Source organism: Sylvia atricapilla, chromosome Z, assembly GCF_009819655.1.
Source record: "Sylvia atricapilla isolate bSylAtr1 chromosome Z, bSylAtr1.pri, whole genome shotgun sequence".
In the NCBI taxonomy this organism is placed as follows: Eukaryota; Metazoa; Chordata; class Aves; order Passeriformes; family Sylviidae; genus Sylvia; species Sylvia atricapilla.
In genome coordinates this window covers 43,133,226-43,153,947 of record NC_089174.1, presented here as the reverse complement: position 1 = coordinate 43,153,947, position 20,722 = coordinate 43,133,226, and the positions used below count along the sequence as shown (strand labels likewise).

General features: G+C 37.5%; 2 protein-coding genes and 1 long non-coding RNA gene across 4 annotated transcripts in view; 1 reads left to right on the top strand and 2 right to left on the bottom strand.

Moving 5' to 3' along the window:
- The window catches only part of HOOK3 (hook microtubule tethering protein 3), a 563,324-nt gene that overhangs the window by 106,335 nt on the left and 436,267 nt on the right, over nucleotides 1-20,722 (top strand). The window lies entirely within an intron of this gene.
- Nucleotides 1-20,722, bottom strand: part of LOC136374330 (E3 ubiquitin-protein ligase KCMF1) — a 44,298-nt gene that overhangs the window by 18,495 nt on the left and 5,081 nt on the right. For both annotated transcript variants that reach the window (XM_066339640.1, XM_066339641.1), the window contains exon 2: nucleotides 2,831-2,998. In XM_066339640.1, coding sequence (XP_066195737.1) covers nucleotides 2,831-2,998 — 168 coding nt within the window. The remainder of the gene's footprint in view (nucleotides 1-2,830; nucleotides 2,999-20,722) is intronic.
- Nucleotides 16,101-19,857, bottom strand: LOC136374331 (uncharacterized). Its single transcript, XR_010745879.1, has 3 exons — nucleotides 19,590-19,857; nucleotides 16,869-16,956; nucleotides 16,101-16,120 (listed from the first exon to the last, which is right to left on the bottom strand). It is a non-coding gene; the product is annotated as an uncharacterized lncRNA (long non-coding RNA).

Here is a 20,722-nt window from a genome sequence, read left to right as displayed (position 1 = left end):
TCTTTTCATTTGATCTCTCACATCACCAGGAAACTACTGAAGACTTCGTTAGTTCTTTTACTTGTGCTGTTTTCACCTAGGATGGAATTTTCTTCACAGTGTAATGTACTGGGCTATCTATCTTTTGGATTTGTGTTGAATACAAGGCTAATGCTAACAAGATGTTTTTGTTACTGCTCAGCAGGGCTTACACAGAGCCAAAGCCTTTTCTGCTTTTTGCACTGCTACGATAGTGAGGAAGTTGGGATGCGTGTGAGACTGGGAGGAGACACAGCCAGGACAGGTCAGCCCAACTGACCAAAGGGAGATTCCGGACCCCATCACACCCTGCTCAGGATATCAAGTATATGAAGGAGGTGAGAAGATGGAAGAGGGGGCATTTGGAGTGATGTTGTTTGTCTTCCCAAGTCATCACTAGGCATGATGGGGCCCTGCTCTCCAGAGATGTCTGACCATCTGCCTTCCTATGGGAAGCACTGAACAAATCCCTTGTTTTGCTTTGCTTGTGTGCATGATTTTTGCTTCCCCTATTAAACTGTCTTTGTTGCAAGACATGAGTTTTCAGCTTCTACCCTTCCAATTCTCTCCCTGATTCCGCTGGTGGGGAGTGAGCAAGTAAGTGTGTGGTGCTTGGCTGCTGGCTGGCAAAAAACCCACAACAATACTACTTAGTTGTCAATTTTACCTTTGACACTATTTTCTTCTCAGACATTAATATCTAACCCCGGTGATTTTTAATATCCACTAACACAACTATCCTAACAACCCTGAATCAGGTAATTCTAGATCACTTCTACCATTTATTATTTTCTAATTAAATTTAACATTTCTAATTAAATTTAACATTTTTTGTGCCTAGTTTTTTGCAAAGTCACATGATCTCCTTGGCCACACAAGACCCTTTGAAAAGTCACCAGCTTCTTTAAGCATCTGTACAATACTGTAACGCACCTTTGTGTGTATTCTGCAGGAAACTCTAAAATCAAAACATTTTAGGAATGATGTCACAGACCTTCCTGAACTCTAAGGAATATCACATTTATCAATTCTCCCAATTCATTCTCCACTCTTACAAGGAGTAGTAATTCAGTACCTTCAGACACTGTTGCTAAGGCTCACAATTTGGTGATACTATTGTTTTGCAGAGTTAATCAAACCATTACTCTTACTGTAGAGCTGAGCTGCAGTATTTTCTTTCCTGATACTAGTTCTGTAGGAGCAATGCTTGGAAATCAAGCCATATTAAATTTACAGACCTTGTTTTCTTATTCTCATTTAGAGAATAAACAGCATAAATACCAAGGAATATAGAAGCTGCCATTAAATCCTATTACCCATCTCAATACTTCACTCTGAACCTTCTTCACGGATACCTAAACGGTAAAAGATAACCCCTCTGTATCTCTATAACACACACATAAAAGGCATTAAGCCAAAGGTAAATTTATCAAAGATTTCCAAAGGAGAGGTACTGAGTTGCAAGAAACAAAACATAATTCTTAGTCATTCTCAGTTTCTGATTATAGGCTTTTTTATTAAAAAAGTATAGTTTAGAACAAATTCTTATTGCAGTATGTGGAAATCTTTCACATTTAATGTCAAAATGTTTCAGTCTTCAGTTACCCTTGTGATTAGTATTTAGTACTTACAGCAATGCTGTCCTTTTAGCCCATGTTTAATATCCAAAAATAACTGTTGCTAACAGGTTAAGAAGTTTCAACTGTGCATTTGAAACAGTGACCTCAATCCCCAATACTGTACACCAAAGAAAAACTAAAAGCTTGACCAGAAACATAGTTAAAATAGGGGCATGTATTTTTGATAAATTATTCCCTTTCAAACCATGGACTTCCATTATCTGGATTTCTGAAGTCATGACTAGGCAGGCTCAGGGCAAGAGGAACCCTGAGAATTGAAATAAAATTGAAGACAAGTTCCTATAAAGGTTGTTTTAAGAAACTGCATGCTTCTATACGTAGCTATTCTCTAAACTTTAGACCAATAAAGTATAAATTTTACTTCTGTTCTAAGCAAAAAGGTAAAAAAATTAGGACTTCAGCTTTTGAGAAATCATATTTAAACGATTCATAAAATGAAGATAACAGCTGCAATTTCCAGGAAAAAAATACTGAAATGCTAGTCCCATGTGCTTGACATAAAAAAAAAAAAAAAAAAAAAAAAAACAAACATGTCCAGCATCAGCAAAATCGTAGAGCAATGGACTGTCACAAAATCATTTCTCTCAAGTTACAACATGTTTCAACTATGATGTAACAGAAACAACAAACTGGACAGGACACAAGAACAACTATTATTTATTTTAAATACTGGCCAGGCTTTATTTTATCTAGAAATAATGCCTGGATCAGGAGATCTACAAAGGAATTCCAAAAAGACTGTGTGCTAGTCCTTACCACTAATCTCATACTCACTGCAGCCCATCACTACCTTTCCTGTACTTACAGTCTCACAAAAAACACAAATGAATGACCTTCCTACAAAATCTCATCAGGATTTATTTTCTGCCTATAGAATGTGTCACTTTTAACAGTAGTCACTATTATTAAGCATATTTATTAGACTGATAATCTGCTGTAATCAGACCAAAATAAGAAAATCAGAAATACATATGCAGCAGTTAAGAAAAAAGAAAAATCAGCTCGTCTATTGAAGAAAGCATGCCTGCTTATTAGAACTCAAGAACTTGGCCCTTAGTTTAGTGCACTAATGGGGGAAGTGATTAATAATTAATAATTAGAAACATGAAAACCAGCATTACATTTGTGGACAATATAGCATTTAATTACTGGAGTTTGAAATTATCACTTACCAAAATCTACTCTTGTTAGTATGCACTGCATTGGATGGTCAGTTGTATGCCTTGTTGTCGTTGCACCACTTTCATAACAAGTCGCACACAGATCGTAATCGTAGCAAATTAAACACTTGTACCGGCGACCTCGAAAATTTCCTTTTAAACATGCATCACAGCTGACACCTGTAAACAAACAGAATTGCTTTAAGACAGCAACAAATGCACTTATTTTTTATGAAGATTTGTTGCTATTGCCTTTCAATAACTAAAAAGAGCCAACCATATCTGTCATGAGACTCAATTTTTAAATGCATTTGTGTCTTTAAAAGACACCACTCTCCCAAAATTAGGATCTTGAATTCTTGAAGTAAAGCAGACTCAAGCAGCCATAATAATAGCATGTTAAGTTAGCAAAGCTCTTTGGCTGCATCTTCTTGTATACACCTTTACCTCTTAGTATTGATTGCTATTTTGACTGTTCAATCAGAAATTATGCCACTTTTAAAAGGTAAATTGTATAATGGCTGACTGAGAAGAAAGAAAAACAACAACCACATCAACCACTGCCAAAAACATACTAGCTTTTAATTCGACACTTCCTAATATTTTAATTCTGAATAACACTATAGCCAGACATTTCACGTAGTGTAGAAATTAGAACCTTTTCCCATATTTTTAAAACTTAGCCTGCACCTGTTCTCTCCATTCTATTTCTCCCTTAAGCTTATTCTTTGCAATGCGAAGTAGTCACATTGTGTATCTGAGAAGAGCTTTATAGCTTCAAGAAGTTTTCATTTTTATCTGTATGATTTTAGTTCTCTCTGGGTTGCCAGAAGTTAAGTGCAGAAGTGACACTGTCTTGTGACCTGCGAAGGCTAACACAAATGTCTTCCAACTGCAGTTGCAGATTAAGGGCCTTCACAGAAGAAACCAGTCTGTACAACCAAGACAGGATTTGGATTAACACACTTTCTTTTGGCATCCCTTAAGATCTCTTCTTCATAGTTTGGTAAAAGCACAGACAACTTCAAAGCAAACTGCCAGAACAAAAGTCACACTAGCCATATCCCTATTTCTTTTAAGCCTAATTGTCAGACGACAATTAGGAGTTACAGAAATTTTTTTGCCCCTTTTTTTTTATTACTACACTCTGTAGCATCTAAAATAAGCTTTACCACAAGTAATTCAGAAACACATCAATAAGCAATTTCTTTTGAATCTCTCCAACTTCTTCAAACAATTGCATGATTACATTTAAAGAAACAGCGAGCAAAATTATTTTATCACTTTGCCTTTGATTTCTTCACCTACTTGAGGGACAGCCTGAGGCACTAATAGCTTCCAATGTCTTAAGCATGGTGCTCACGTGAACACTGAACCTACTTTTTATTCACCTCACTGTGTATCTATTCTGCAAGCATCACTCTACGTAGAACAGCATATTAGAAGAAAGTATCTCCAGAATCTTTAGCAGCCGAACTATGTTTTGAGGACAGCATGTTACCATCCTCAAAGTTGGTTCGGTTGGCTTAAAAAAATAAAAAAACCCAGTCCTTCTCAATTAACTTTCTTTTCCCTGAAGTTTCATTCGTAAACTCTGAAGGAGTTTTAACAATCTGATGATTTAGACATTGACAGCAGGCTAATTTCTGAGACCACTTGCTTGCTAACTCTGTAGTCTGAATTTCACTGCTTCACTGGTTTGCGTTTTTCCTCCCACACAGAGACCCACAAAATTCTACCTATGCAGCATGCAGATCTCCCCAACAATGGATGCTGTACACACAACACTTAGCAGCTACTGGCAGCACTCTGAGTCTTTTTGTTGCCTTTTTGTTTACAGAAATAGCTGATCAGCAAGTCAGATGTCACATTGAATAAGCAGACTAGTTTAACCTAGAGTCTAAGTCAGACACTAACAGCTTTCCAACATACTAACCCATGCTTCTCCATAAAGTAGTATTTTTCCCACCCTTTTCATTTAAGCTTGGAACAACTGATTTAATGCAGATGGTAAGCCTCTTTACAACAAACTCCTGTCATGTGTTCTCTCAAACATTTACATAATTCCTACTTGAAGACTGACATTTTTAAGCTCTCATTTACATGTTTTCTTCACATCAGTACTTCTCTACATGATTCCAAACTGCAGTCTCCATATATGATGTCATATTAATTTTGGGGAAATTTGGTCACAAACATGAACCACAACAGTGTTTATACCTAAAACTTTAGAACTTTTGCAGTGAGAATTTACCAGGTCTTCAAATAACAGATCAACTTTGTTACTTACAATCATTTAATAGAACTATAATAGATCTACAATCTGCTTAAAAGAGAAAAACTAATATTAGGATAACACATCCCTATGGCTGGTGAAGTCAGACCAAGAGGACAGAAGTGTTCTAGAGACAATGTTCTTTCTACATCTCTAGAAGTTGGTATTTTACAACCACCAACACATCCTCTACTCTGAGGAACAGGCTGGCAGCAAGGGATGTACCAGTTGATCCTTATCTGTGGCAGAGAATGAAAACTGCAAAAGGGAAAATTATTAACTTGAAATTCAGGAGTTAAACACATGGTTAAATCCCCAGACATCCCCTTGAATCCAGCAGGATTTCATTTCCAGAAGTTATATTACTTATTTTTCCCTTTTATAACAGTCTGAGCAAAGTCAGGTCTGACAGTTCTTCCTGTTCCTGTTCAAGCCTGTTACTTGGCTGACAAAACCTTGACTATCTACTCAATATGCAATCTAGAAACTGAAGTAACCAAATAATTTCCTCCCACCTTATTCTTCCACTGTAACAAAAACTTTTGATTTTACTACAGTTTAATCTTTACATCAGCTTAAATTCTGAAAGTTCATTCTGCACAAACCTCAAACCTCCAAAGACAACATTTTATTCAGCACAACCTGTATGTGTCTATCCAACATTTCTCTGCATTTACCTTGTATTTCCAAGTATGGGAGTTAAGTAACAAATTCAAGACTGTCAGATTAGACAGGATGCATCCACATTAATCACTGGTTTTGTGAAACAGTCCCATCCCCCCACCACATTCTGGAGAAGTTCACTTTAAAGCAGGGAACAAAAGCACAGAATCCGTCTAAAGAAAAGCATGAGCAATCCATGACAACTATTTAGATACACTTCTGACTTGCAAGAACTGTTAGGATTGACTTCTAAACGTATCACAGAATTAAATCCTATTAACCCTGAACAACTTGCTGCTCAGTGAGAACCTCTGAATTACCTTATGCAAAATATTGGCTTGGAATGGTAAGAGTAAGAAATATTTGTTTTCATTACAGCTTACATTACATCATAGATATTGGGGGCATCCTCAAATTTTGTTCTACTTTGTTACTGCTATGAAAGTACCAACATACACGGCATAATATAGATCACATCTAATTAAAACCTTTCTGATCAGCGCAAAATGCTCTTTTAATGCAACACTGTTCCACCAGCACTGTGCTAAAAGCCTAAGAGACTTTGGTTCATCTTTAACTATCAAACATGAGGTTCTGAAAATTTCTTCAGAAATTCTGCAGTATCAACTCTCCATCTCTCCAGCTTCACACTTTGAGTGAAGTGAGTCAGGACATATGTAACAGTTCCATTAATGAAGTATGTTTTACCCCTCCACTACAGAAGTCTTACTACATTTATATACACCCCACACCTTCCTTTCCTTCAGGTCAATTACTTCAGCACTTTACATGTAGCACATTGAATAGTTTGTTGAGTGATTCTAGGCAAAAAAAAAAAAAAAAAAAAAAAAAAAAAAAAAAAAGGAAAGGTCAAAAAAGTGCTTTCCCAACACCTTTCAGATTTTAATCCTGATAGCCAAATGTAATGTGATTGTTAATATAAATAAAATAATGTGATTGTTATGACACTGAACTGGTTTTGCTCAAAATTACCTAAAATGAATGTAACTGATCCTGGGTTTAATAGACACAGCAAAGAGAGCACCTAATCTGAATTCATAATGGAGAGAAAAACACTGAAAAAACTATATGGTTCAAATACTATATACGTCAGGACCAATTTGTATTTATAATTACAAAAAAAGCTACAAGGTAACATCAGTGAAAGTGTCTGTAATGCCCCAAGTCATTACTGCCTTCAATAGACACGTTTGTAAATATCACAAAACATTTCTCTCCTACTTGGTGTCCTCAGAAACCAACAGCAATCGAAATAATAACAATGATATAAAAAGCCCCATAATCAGACCCAGACAGTTTCTACCCAAGAAACTATAGAAAACTCTGCATTTTTTTCTCTTGTATAGAGAATATGGTCAAAGATGAGTAATACAGAGACACTGAAATAGGTTCCAGCCTCAACATGAATCCTTGAACTTTATCAATACTTTGAATGTATTGTTTAATTTTTAGAAATTTCAAAGAAAGTATCAGTCATCAGAAAATATTTTAAACACATATGAAGTCAACATCTGAAGTATTCAAACAACAAAAAGAACAACTAACTCCAGATAGGAATTTAATTCTCAGGAACAGTAGATTGACTAAATATTCTTTTCTCTTAGCAACACACTGGAAGACACTAGGTTCACGGGTAGTTACCAGCATTTAGCGTTCCTGTCAGCAGCTGAATATACAAAACCCAACCTTCCAGCCAATTCAGGCACTGTTTTTTGTTCATCAATGCTCAGAGTGAGAATCACTGTCTTTCTTTAATGTACAACACAAATACAAAAAAAATAACCCATCAACGGTTTCTTCTCCAGAAAGAAAATGCCAGCTACTTAAGAATTTCCTCCTAATTTACATGAAGTACTAAAAGGAAGAAGTACCCTTCTAAAGACTGAAAATATTACCAGGAAGAGTACCACTCAGTCTCAAGGGACTGGACAAACTTTAAGGTTTCTACCTTTTAAAACCTCCAACTTAAGCATGCAAGTGAAAATTTTAAAGTTGTGCTGCCTCTTTTGTGCTACATAAGGTTGCAAGCTGTACACTGCATTTTATTTACATATTCTGAACATCATACATAATACTCCTTTTAAAATGCATCTGATACATTTTATTGTAAGATGTCCTTTTAAAGGATTGTTCTCGGTTTGTTCAGTTTTAGATAAACTTGCTTGACTTTAACTATCTCAGCTGTAGTCTATATGCCACACAGTAAGTCCAAACCTTAAGATACTCTACTTAAGCAGTTCAGTTGTTGCAAGACTGGAGAGGAATATATATGCCATTTGATACTTAATAAAGAAGAAATGCCAGTTGCTTCTTACCTTAATAGATTCATTTCTTAATGCAGACTACTGCCTAGTTTGAGAGGTCAAATTCTAAGAACTTCTGTTTCTGTGAGCATTTCACCAGAAAAATCAACTAAATCATAGAACATTCATTTTTGTTTACTTTTCCTCATGTTTACTAAAGCAAACTGTAAAAATAAACATTAAAAACACCTGCAACACAGAACCTACTTCATCATCCTTGCAACTACAAGTACTGAACAGAAAATTTACAGACTATACCCTTGAGAAAACAAAAAATGCTCTGTTCCCTCACACAGCCTGTCTGCAACATGGCTGAACATACAAGATTTCCTTACAGCAAAGTGGAAGTAACCAGACTAAAAAGAACTAGGTAGGACTAAAGTTGCAAGCAGAGATGTTGTTGACTTGGAAATGGAAAAAAAAAAAATAAAAGAGGAGAGGAAAGGGAGGGAACTGGGCCTACAAAAGGCTTTTGTTTTCTTCAGTGCACTCCTCCTTCCCCTCTGGAGTCTGGAGTAGAATCAAAAAACCGAATCTGCTCACCTCTCTGCTATCACCAATCTTCATGAATCCCACTTGCACAGTGCCTGACACTTAGAATCACAGAATCATCAAGATTGGAAAAGACCTTTACAGTCATCAAATCCAACTGTCCACCCAGCAATACCACTGTAATCCCTTAACAACTAAACCATATCACCCAGCACCAGATCCAGATGCATCTTGGATACCTGGCTCCCCCACCCACCCTGGGCAAACTATTCTGATTCCTGAGTACCCTGAAATTTTTTTTCTAATATCTAATCTGAATCTTCCCTGTCTCAGCAGCAGGCCATTTCCTCGTGTCCTCTCACCGCATACACACTGGAAGAGAGCAGCCCCCATCTCACCACAACATCCTTTCAGGTAGTTGTAGAGAGTGATGAGGTTCCCCCCTGAGCCTCCTCAAGACTAAACAAATGCAGCTCCCTCAGCCATTCCATAGTTTCTGGACCTTTCCAAGCCTTGTTGCTCTTCTCTGGACACACCCCACTCCTCTATGTCCATTTTAAAGTGAAGAGACAACGGAACACAGTACTTGTGGCACAGCCTTAGCAGCACTGAGGACAGGGGGACAATCATTTTCCTAGTGTAAAAACAAAGAATCAAACAGTACAGCTGGCCCAGCAAGTTCCAGCCTTGATCCATGAGCACTAGCCAGTCTGCTGCAAAAGGAAGTTTTTCCATTTTTGCTTTCACATCCCAGGTTGTGGAAGTTATACGTGCAACAGTTTCAGTTATTTTGGGCATCAGGAACAAGTGATTATTAAGCACTTGCAAAACATGCCCAACTCTACACAGGAATAATGTAGGTTTTCTGATCAAGTCAATCTGTATTGTTAATTTAATATTATCTCACAGGTCTCTTATCATTCAATTAATAAAATTTAATTTGACCATCAAAACTGTCACAACACAAAAATCTGCTAAAGTACTGTAAATACATTAAAAATAAACAGATTGCAATAGAACACAGGAAGTTTGTAGTGTGGCAGCAAAGGAACTGGCACTAGACATGATTTTATTTAACAACTCTGTTAATCTGGAGAATGGCAAACAGCATGTGAACTCTATTAACACAAAAATACTTAAACTGAGAAAGCTACCAACAGCTTCAGGGCAAGAAAATAACAGTAACAGCACTAAGCTACATCTTCTATCTAGTAAAATCAATGGCAAAGTTTCTCACTCAATAAGAGAGGACTATGTTTCTGAGTTTGTTTCGGGATGAGACAACAGAAATACACTGCAGAGGCAAGCACCAGTTAAAAGAGAATTGGGCCAGGGGAAAGCATATCACACACAGATGATTTTTACAGGTGTAAGGGACATGAAGGAAAGTAAAATTCTAAAAAGGAATTAAACAAAAGAACAAGCTCTTTCATGCTGAGCCCCCCCAAAATTAGGATACAGTGGTCTTAGAAAATAAACCTTTGTGCATTTTGGATTGCTGTTATTTAGGAAGAATGGCGAAAAAAAGGAAAAACACACAAGGAGAATAAGACACATGTCCCATCAAGCTTGGGAGACAACTGAGTAATACAGACCAGTTGAACAGAAAAGCAAACATACTTGAAGAATCCTTTTTCTATGACCCATTTTTCCAGACAGATAAGAAAAAAAAAAAGCCCACAACACCTGGCAGAGGCTAAGAGAAGCTTAGCTGAAATTAACTATTTAGATACACCTTAGACATAGCTCTATTGTAAGGAATACACACTCAGCTTTAACTCCTTTTGCATTATTAAACTCACTCCTGATCCCTTTAAATATTACCCAAACAGACAAACACGGCAAGCTTTTCCCACCCTGTGGGATGGGGAAAAGGCAAGATTTATCAAAGGTAACAATGCAGGAAGTTGGCAGTACTGGCTGGGAAACCAAAGAGGTGGAAGTGAAAAACAGAAGTCTGCAGGGAGCAAGTGCTCCAGCTTTAGTAGTAATGCTTAGCGATTACATGTCTCATAACAGCTCAGACTTAAAAGACTTGCACCAAGTGATCCGGATATACATACTTTTCGAATCATGAAAACATATCTAGAAAGTAGCTGGAAGAGGGAGGAAAATGAAAGCAAGTGGTTCTTCTTGTCATTAAAGAAAGCAGCAATGCCTAATACAAGGCAGCCACACGTCTGAGTTAGCAGAGATTCCTCCCAGCAAACTCAGATCACAGAGAGGAGCACAAAAACACCTTCAAACTTAAAAGACTACTTTTAAAATTACCATTTTGAATGACGTCACATTACCATAAAAGGAATTTATCTTTCCTTAACACCACAAGAGGTCTAGTAACTAGTAAAAATAATTAAGTCTCTCTGAACACAACACAGAGGGAAAATAAGAGATTAAAATCCTACAATTTATTAATTTTAATAGTCGCAATGTTCTATCCTGGGCTTTCTCCAAACATATTTCTTACTCTGAACATAAACAGACTGCCTTGGCAACTCTTCCTCCCATTCTGCTACACAGAACTGCTTCTCAGGCTGATAACTGTCTCCAGAAACTACAATTGCTTATGATAGGAAGGCTATACCGGAAGAGCACTGTGAGAAATATAGTAACCTAAATAAAGCAAAAAAGGTTTCATGTCTACTTCCATCAGGCTTAGCGTTGGTTCCACTCCTCCCTCCTCTTCTTTCCAATTCTTCATGGCACAGACTTCCTTCCTAATTCAAACAATCACAGAATGGTCTGGGTGGGAAGGGGCCTGAAAGATCACCTAGATCCAACATATCTGCTGTGGGCATAGACATCTTTGAGTAGATCAGTTTGCTCCAAGCCCCATCTAAACTGGCCTTAAATATTTCCAGGGATGGGGCATCCACAGCTTCTCTGGGTGACCTGTTCTAGTGCCTCATCACCTTCAAAAGAATTTTTTTAACATCTAATCTAAATATATCCTCTGTCAGTTTGAGGGTATTTTCCATTGTAAAAAATCCCTTCCCAAATTTCTTGTAGGCTCGCTTCAAGTACTGGAAGGCCACAGTTAGGGCATTTTTTTCAGGCTGAACAATTCCAGTTCTGACAGCCTTTCCTTACAGAAGAGGCACTTCAACCCCTAATCAACCTGGTGGCCTCCTCTGGACTCACTCCAGCAGTTCCATGTCCTTTCTGCGCTGGGACCCCAGAGCTGGGTGCAGGGCTCCAGCTGGGGTCTCACCAGAGCAGAGCAGAGGGGCAGAATCCCCTCCCTCCCCTGCGGCCCACGCGGCTTTGGATGCAGCCCAGGATACAATTTGCTTTCTGGGCTCTCAAATAATGTCCAGCCTCTCATTCACCAACATCCCCAAGCTCTTCTAGGTAGGGGCCCTTGTATGTTCTCTGCACTGGCAACACAACCATTTGTCAGCCGTAACAAATGCCTTACCTTTCCCCTTGTTTTTCTCATTCGGGAGAGTTTCACCGAGCTTTTAGTTTTGTTTTTCTTGTTCACTTAAACTGCACATGCATAAAGAACCAAAGACAATCAAAGTATTATGTTCTGGAACATTTTCCTGATAGTCTTGATCATTTCACATATGTATCCAACTTACTTTTAAGAATAATTTACTAACAACTCTATTTGAAAATAACATGTCACATAATTTTTCTAAAGAGCTTCCAATCTATCATTAAAAACCAAAATTCATCACTAATTTGCAGATCACAACTCAAAAGTCTTCAGCACTTAAGTATTTTTAATGTAATTAGCTCATTTTCCTCAACAAGACTCAGATGTTTTACTTTATTTGCTGAAGCACAAAATAAGCCAGGTGTCAATAGTACAAAGTTTATCAAAACAGATAAAATATACCTCACCTCATGATTTAAGAAAAAAGGAGACTGATGATCAAACAGCCTTAAGGTCTCACTGCTAACTACAGGCTCAGCTGCCATGCTACAGATACAAAATGCATGAAACAGTACTTTAAGGATAAAAAAAGAACAAATCTCAAAGATCTTAACTGAAAAGTTCTTAAACAACCTGTTGGAAAAAAAAGTCTGTAATACAAAGATACTAGTGAGGAAACAGGGGAAGGTGGACATATGAGAGGTATTTTAGCTGTTTCACTTTTGCCTCTTGGAAACACAAGGTTTTCCTTCACATTTTCAGATTAACTTAAAAGCTCTGTTCTCCGCTGCCTGCTGTTTGAATTCCATACAGAAAGGTGGTTTTTGCCCACTAAAGGTTGAGCTTCTTCAAGTTCTCAAAGTTTACAAGCAAAATCACTCATCATCAAACCTGTATGTTCTGCAATTAATACCTTCTTTAAATATGTACACTATTTTTTAAACCTGCCTCACTGCACACTGTGTTGGATTCTGAAGTGTCAAACATGCAACCACAAATATAGCAAGTCTTCTAGTCTACACATAACTGTACACTAAGGGTGACTGTAAACTAAACCTGGGTATGAGCTTGATACGCCTTCCATTTCCCTTGACAGTCTTCTAGGTGATGTCCTGGGAGTGCATGGATGAAGAGACACCTTCAGCTGATTCAGCTGAACAGCATGTCTACAATCCTGGTACAGCTTCAAGACAGCTGTTATTTTAACAGATTTTCTGAGCTCTCTACTGACTGTTGCAACATACCAGCTATTACAAGACAATCAGTACATATTTCCTTTCCTTCCAGATTCTTCTGCATGTGCTAGAGTTGGCAGCTACCTTACTTCACCGACACACCTCTAAGCAGAGCAGTCAAACTCAGAAGCGACTCAGCACTTTTTACCTCCACAAAGTTTATGGTTATGTCAGACTATAAAATTTTTCAGGACGAAAGAGGTATGCCAATGCACCTGAAATGCCATCCACATAGAAATATATTTTACAGCTAAGAAGTTTGTAGGGATTTTTTTGATTTGCAGACATCTTTCAGTACGGGTAACAGACTGAAATGTTGTAACTTAAGAGTCTATGGTACAGTCAACAGTGAGTCCATTTTTCTTGTATACAATTAGAAGATCCCTACAATTCTTGCAGGAGGAAAACAAAAGCACCCATTTACTCACAACTTGTTTTGTCTTCTTTAACCCTAAGGCTTGCTCAATCCTGTATATAGGCAATCAGATTTCCTCTGCAGTTTCTAATTTCTGAGATACTCCTGAGTCCAGCAGCTTCTAGAGAGTTTTTCAATTAACTGGAACAAACTACAATATGGACTTTTAAATTTGCTATACAGTGTCAAGATCTCCAAACACTCAGCACTGTGAAAGAACATGCATGCAATATCATCTTACTGATTAGGGACATTTAATGCCACGTTCTATTACAAAAGCTAAGAAAGTGTCTGCTTCCTTGAAAAGTGATAATTTTTGAATGTAGAACATTTAGAAGAAAGGAATAATAGGTTTGGAAGAAGCTCAATACAACATTAAATGCAAGCACGACAAGAGTGTTCATCAGCAGATGACTTGAAATACTTCCTCTGAAGAGATATATCATGGTACTTCTCAATGTTAGTGCCTGGAGTCCTGCATCTCGTTCAATTATCACCCTGAAGTACTTCAGTCTTGAATAAATAAATGCATGCTGGAATGCAATTCCCAACAATGCATTCTTTTACTTTCTGGTCATTTTCCTTTAATTCCTAATGCATCCAGGGAAAAAATATTAACTGAACTTTGAGGCACAATAAGAAAGACACCTCTCAGTAACTGGCTCCAATACTTAAGAGATGGATAATATCTAACAAACTTATGAGATAACCCAAAACTTATTAATATCCTCCATTTTTACTTATTTTTTAATGTGACGAGTTAAACCTGAGAGTTTGTTGAATCTTGAATCTTGCAGATTCTCTGCTTCTAAATAAACTTCAGACAGCAATCTGCAATAGCACAAAAACACTATCAACAGCAACCTCCACCATTAGAAATCTGACTAATAACAGTCAATTATTCAATTATCTACACTATAAAGACAAGTTTATAGTCTAATGAATCTTTACTTGTATATCTCCATCTACAAAGCCATTCTTCTACAGCAAAATCTCAAGCTGTTTCCTCTCCTTACTGCAAGTGTCTTTCAGAACAAGGAACACTGTATGTTGTCAGATCTTGCCTGGCATTTCACAGGCCTTACAGCAAACAACCTTGGAAAAGATACTTGCAGATCACAGTATCCATTCTTTCTGAATTCAGGAAGGCAAAATAGGCTTTTGTTCATCTTTGGAATTTTCTAAAATTGAAGACAACCAAGGGAGAAGAGAGCTGAAAAATGTGTCTGACCTACTCCTGAGTCAAGACACTGCAGTTTCTACTCCATCTTCTTAAACCTGCAAGATATCTACATAATATAATCAACATGTCATGGTTAACAGCAGAAATAACTGATTTCCATCTGCACAGTCAGAGATCAAACTACCCTTACTGACATTTTCATCTTATCAGAACACCACAAATGATAGCAGGAAACAGGTATGGAATTAAAATCATCTGAGCTATCCTATGCACATCTAGACCGAAAAAAGCTTAGTCATTACACAGACAGCTCTGAATTCTCTACAGCTTACCTTTGTGATGCTTAGATCTTTCTTCAAGGGCATCCTTGAAACCTCTTTCCCAAACTCACCTCCTTTCCCACAACTAGTTTTAAAGAGTCTACTTTGGACATGTGAAAAGTAATGCTAGCAATAATTCAGGGGCTGAAGTTAGGGGCCCTATTTGCTCTCTGAAGTAAAGACAGAGGAAACTTTGGCAGCTGCAGTGGCACAATTATGTCAGTCCAGATGTGACCTTTGCTCCAGCACTATTACTCTTGGTAAAGTTGCTCTCACAGACCCACTTTATCAGTGATCACAAGCTGCTTCTCACTACAGAGATTTCCCACTTGCAGAGATAGCCCACACCTCAGCTTGCATGCAGAAATACAGGTAACAGCTACACACTAAACACCATTTGTGTTAGGCACATCTCAGCATTCCTGCCTACGATAAAAGTATATGCAAATATGTGATAATTCAAACATTCCCTTTGTTGGGAAGTGAAGTGATGGTATCCTGAGCACAGAGAAGCCTTTCTACCCAGACCACAGATTTCCTCAGTCGTAATTTCATTTTATCATGAAAGAAAGTTTATCTGACAAGGGCTTATAATCAAGACTCACAGCAGTTTAAAACTGATTCCAGGTGAATGATTTCTGAGCATGTCTAGCTAATACACACACACAGAGGTAAATATGCAAAAATGTATTCCAGTAAAACTGAATGTCAATTCTTATTATTTGGAGATAAAGACAAAAGTAACTGACAATCACACAGGAGGTCCTTACATGACTACATACTAATGCATTTGTGACCTTGAAAATCATATATGATCTGCTGCTGGAGTTAGGATACTTGAGATATCTATCAAGTACTCAGAATATCATCTGTTTAACATCTCACTGCTCTCCAACCAGGCACCTCCAGGATGCTGCTGGAGTCTGTTAAGTAATTCTAATGCTGTCCTCAGCACACACCCAGCTGTTTATTTCCAGAAGCTGCCATGAAGTTCCTCCCATACCATCAAGCAGCTGGAAAGAAACCCTGTTGGTCTGAAAACCGGTTTTGAAATTCTTTTAAAATTACAACCGTAATATGAATATTGGTATTTTTACCTGTCACATTAATTTATGCTGATTTCCACACTGTTTATACATAGATTCCACCTCGTCCTTTCAAATTCTTAAGAGTAAATTCAGTCTCATAGAACGAGCCATAGGAAATCAGCTTCAGTCAAGACTACTGGCTGCTTTAGTATCAATAAGCTAATAGTAAATAGCATTTACACTAGGAATCAAGTTTTACTGATGAGTTTTGTAAACAATGACTCTGCTCAAAAAATACATAAAGAATACATCAACCATAACTTAGTAAAATTTCCACTACTAAAGGCACCTCATCTCAGCAGCCAACAAACTATACCAAAACACAAGTCCATCATCTCTCTATCTGGCTGCCTAAAATCTTTCCAGCAACAGCTTTTTCCTGAAATACATGAGGGCAAGTTGTGCACCAAGAAACACCAGAGCTTTGCTTTTCAAAGAGGCTTACAGAGGCAGGCATTAAATTCCTATTGCACTTGCACCCAACAGGGAACTATAGCTCCCCAAGAGATTGTTGAAAATCCCACCCCAGAGCACTCAAAGGAGGAAAGTAGGAGAGGGAGAGCACAGCCAAGGAGAAGAAAGAATAGTGACAACAAAGTAAGATGGTAAAGGATAAGAGATCAAAGACAAAAAGAAAGAAAGCAAAGATAATTTATCCTACCAGAGACAGCACCTCTTGTCAGTCAAGACAAGAAACATTGCCCCCCAAAAAGAATCTGGCACCCGGAAGTGGCAGAAGGAAGGAAGTGGCCAAATCTGACCTGAGGTAAGAAAAAAAAAATGCAGTTATAATTTTTTTTAGAACTCTGTCTGTTGTTTCATCTTACTTCTGCAGTATATTTTTAAAAATAATTTTAAAATTAATATTTTCTTCATCTGGATTTTGTCAGTAATGACAGTGGAATCAAATGCAGAACAGAATCAACAGGGTTTTAATAAAAATGGGAAATCAAAAATAAATCTTAAGTAATACGGGGACATAATATGAAGTGATAGCTGCAAACAATATATGCCAGTGAAATGTTCCAATGAGTAAAAAATTTGGAAGAATAGACTTTTATCTATAGAACTCACTGCAATGGAGTACAAGACCACTAATTCCTACCTGTAGGAGACTTTGCTGCCTACTGGCATGACAAAATCTACACCTGATATCCCACATGCATATGGGAGAAACATCACAGTCTCTTGTGTCCAAGTTCCAAGTTTATTGCAACAAGAGTTGTACCCGTCTCCAACTGAAAATGGAGTGACTTTTAGAGACAGTGTCCTAGAAGCTTCAAATAAAGCAATCACAACAGAAAGAACTAACACAAACATGAAATCTGCTGCAGGGTGACAAATGAGCAATAAAAAGGAACACCCATAAAAAGCAAATCATAGACTACACCTAACATTTTTGACAAATTGAAAACAGAAGAAAACAAAAATTCCATCAAGTAAATCCAACCATCCTCCCCCAATCAACTTATTCAAACTATATTCTCAGAACAAACCTGGCAGGTGGGGCAAAATAATTTTTTCCTAATGTCAGAGGCTCCAGTGACTTATTCTAGTCATAGTTAAAAATTAATTTCAAATTAGAACAAATAACTTCAAGAGGTAGAAATAAACAGGTGCACACAACTCTGATACACAGTTTCAAGACTTCTGTGATGCTGCCTCGCAATTTCTACTTGGCACAGATCTCACTTTTGAACTTAGTAAATGACAATAACCCCCCCACAAAACTTTTCAAGTAGATCTGAACTGAAACTTGGGGTTTATACATACTTTCTGAAACAGTTAAACTAATGGGCTTGTCTCTGTGCCTCACACTGAATTACAAATGTTCCTACTTTACTGTGTAAAAATGCTACACTGAGAAAAAAAAATGTAGATAACCATTAGGACTAGATATAGGTTCAAACCAGACACTCAAGTGATGCTTAAGGGAAAGGGAGCTAAGATTTAAGATCCTTGACAGCCACATTTGAATCAGAAGTAGTTAAAACACCTGGAGCAGAAAGTTTAAGATAAAATTCAAAGCTTTAACTGTTAAATCTGGATATGAGGTAGCTTCAAGAACAATCAATGAAAAAATTCTCCATAATCTCATCACAGAGTATACAAAAAAGCAGTTCAATTTTATTCCTCCCCTTGAACTCATGAGATTTCTTCTCATATTTGAGATGGGTGATCACAGATTCCTTCCTATGCAGTGATGCCTTTCTTCCAGATTCTCTATCAGCCTGAGGCAAACACCTTTTCAATTTCTGCCCATACAGTAATTCCCCCTCACACACTCTTACATCCTGAGTCACTAACAGCACTCTGCTTGAGTTTTCTGAACTGCTCTCAGTACCTTAATGTTAATTATGTTGTTTCTGTATGAGTGAGCACACTTCTGTCTATAGCTAAAGTTTTGTATACCCCTTCTCCATTATGTCTCCATTTTCAGAACCCACAGCTACCAAATCTGCTCATCTGTTGTAAATCCTGTAGAGGGGAAGAACACATTGCGTGAGGAGGATTTAGCCTAAATGATTCCAGGAACAAAACCCACGAAAGCTCACATTAAAATATACATATCCCTAGTATCAATCTATGGTCAGAATCTATCAGATGTCATCTAACACGAATTATACTCCTTTCTTAAAAACTATCACCTTACTCAGTGCACCAATGACACCAGACGGACATAATTTTGTTGTGAGGATGAGAAAGGAGGAGTTTTTTTTTCTGGGATAAGGGTTTAAATAGTCTTTGGAGTTTGATCAGGGATTGGGGGATGAGGTTGACACCTCTTCAACCCCACTCATCAAACTAAATGTCCATCAATTTGTCTTTCCCCCAGGAAAGGAATGCACAATTTACAAAACATCATTCTTTGTTTATATTACAATGGTGAGAAAACTCCACTACCAAATGTAAACATCAGAAGGCTGAAAAATCAGAACACACCAGCATGTTCAGTAAACAAAGAGGAAAAGTTTCCTCCTTGGTCAGCCTGAGCCCTTAGTTATCACACAGTTCAAAGAAATTTGCACCGACTATGAAATTTCTCACTGCCCACTCTCTGCAAGCATTTTACCTATGGCATTTCAGTGCACCCCAACCATCAATGAATTAACAACACTTCTAAGCAAGATCTCAATTCTCTTGAAATAGAGGGAAACCATAGGATGTAAAGAATAAAACTCCAAGTCTGCTGAACCCAGTCACCCAATCTGAGATGCCAAAGGACAGATTTATAAGAATTCTTGACTGTCTACAACTAAGTGTTTTTCCAAAGCTCACTGCTCAGTTAATACAGTTGCAGGTGTGAATGCTCAGATCCCAAATTCCCAAACCAGGTGTTCACATGGAACAAACAGCTAACAGCCACGTGTAAATTCCTGACAAAGCAACTTACCTAGCAGTTCACATGAACTGCAACAGAGGACAGGACAGTTGATCCAGCTTTCCACAACAAAGCTCCACTGTCAACACCTTGGCCATCCTTTCTTTTTGTAATGTCTCTATCTGCTCATTTGCTGTTCACTCCCTAACACTGAGCAGTGATCTTATATGGATCCTGTACACTCTAAAGAATGCAGGGTGGTATGGAGTAGATAACATGCAGCTGTGTACAAAATAAAAATACTCAAATGAGGTTGAATTATTGTTGCCTCTGCAACCTGTCTCTGGTACATCCCAATTCCTGAGCAACATTCTTCAAATATGCTGCTGTACCCAGCAGCTTCTTGATTGTATTAACACAGCATTCACTGCTTTGGTTTCACATTTAACAATAATGGAAGTAACATAACAATGAAGATACAACAATGAACAGTGACACCAACGACTCTCTCTCAAATGCTATCAGTAATGTAAACATGGAAAAGTATTTGAAAAGCTTTCTTCTTTTTATTTAATATGTATGCATTTTATTTGTCCACTCAAGCAATCTTCATGGCTCTGCAAATTACCCCTGAATCCCTTCTTGTTCAAATCAACATTTGGAAGACAGCTTTTTCACCTTTGTCTTCTCTCTTCACCCGCACCTCATGATGTTAAAAGTATCACAGCTCTGTTCCAGTTTTCCTACTTAAGATATAGGCTATCAGCCTTTCAACATTGATAATTTAGATCTAATCTTTTTCTCCCTTTTCCCATGATGGTGTCATTACTTTTTATAAAGACCTGAGAGAAAAAATGTTCTCCCTTTACAAATATTTTTGGAGGACCTTGTTCAGCCTCTGTAGGAACAGCAGCACCTAGGTTGTTTCCTACACCTCAGCCACAACCCTTGTTTTAAAACTAGCTTCCATAAAGCCAGTAACTATCTTGCCAGTTAAAATATGAATTATGTTTCCAGCTCTTTTTATCATTAAGTAATGATTCAGTTTTGTACTGATATCAAACAAGTTTAATAAAAAAGCAAATTACTGTGTTCAAATATTTCCAATCACATTTGCAAGCTGTTTACATTTAACGTTAACATTTTTTGTGCCTAAACACGGCTCTCGCTAGTCAAATTGTCACACTAACTCATTTTTAGATACT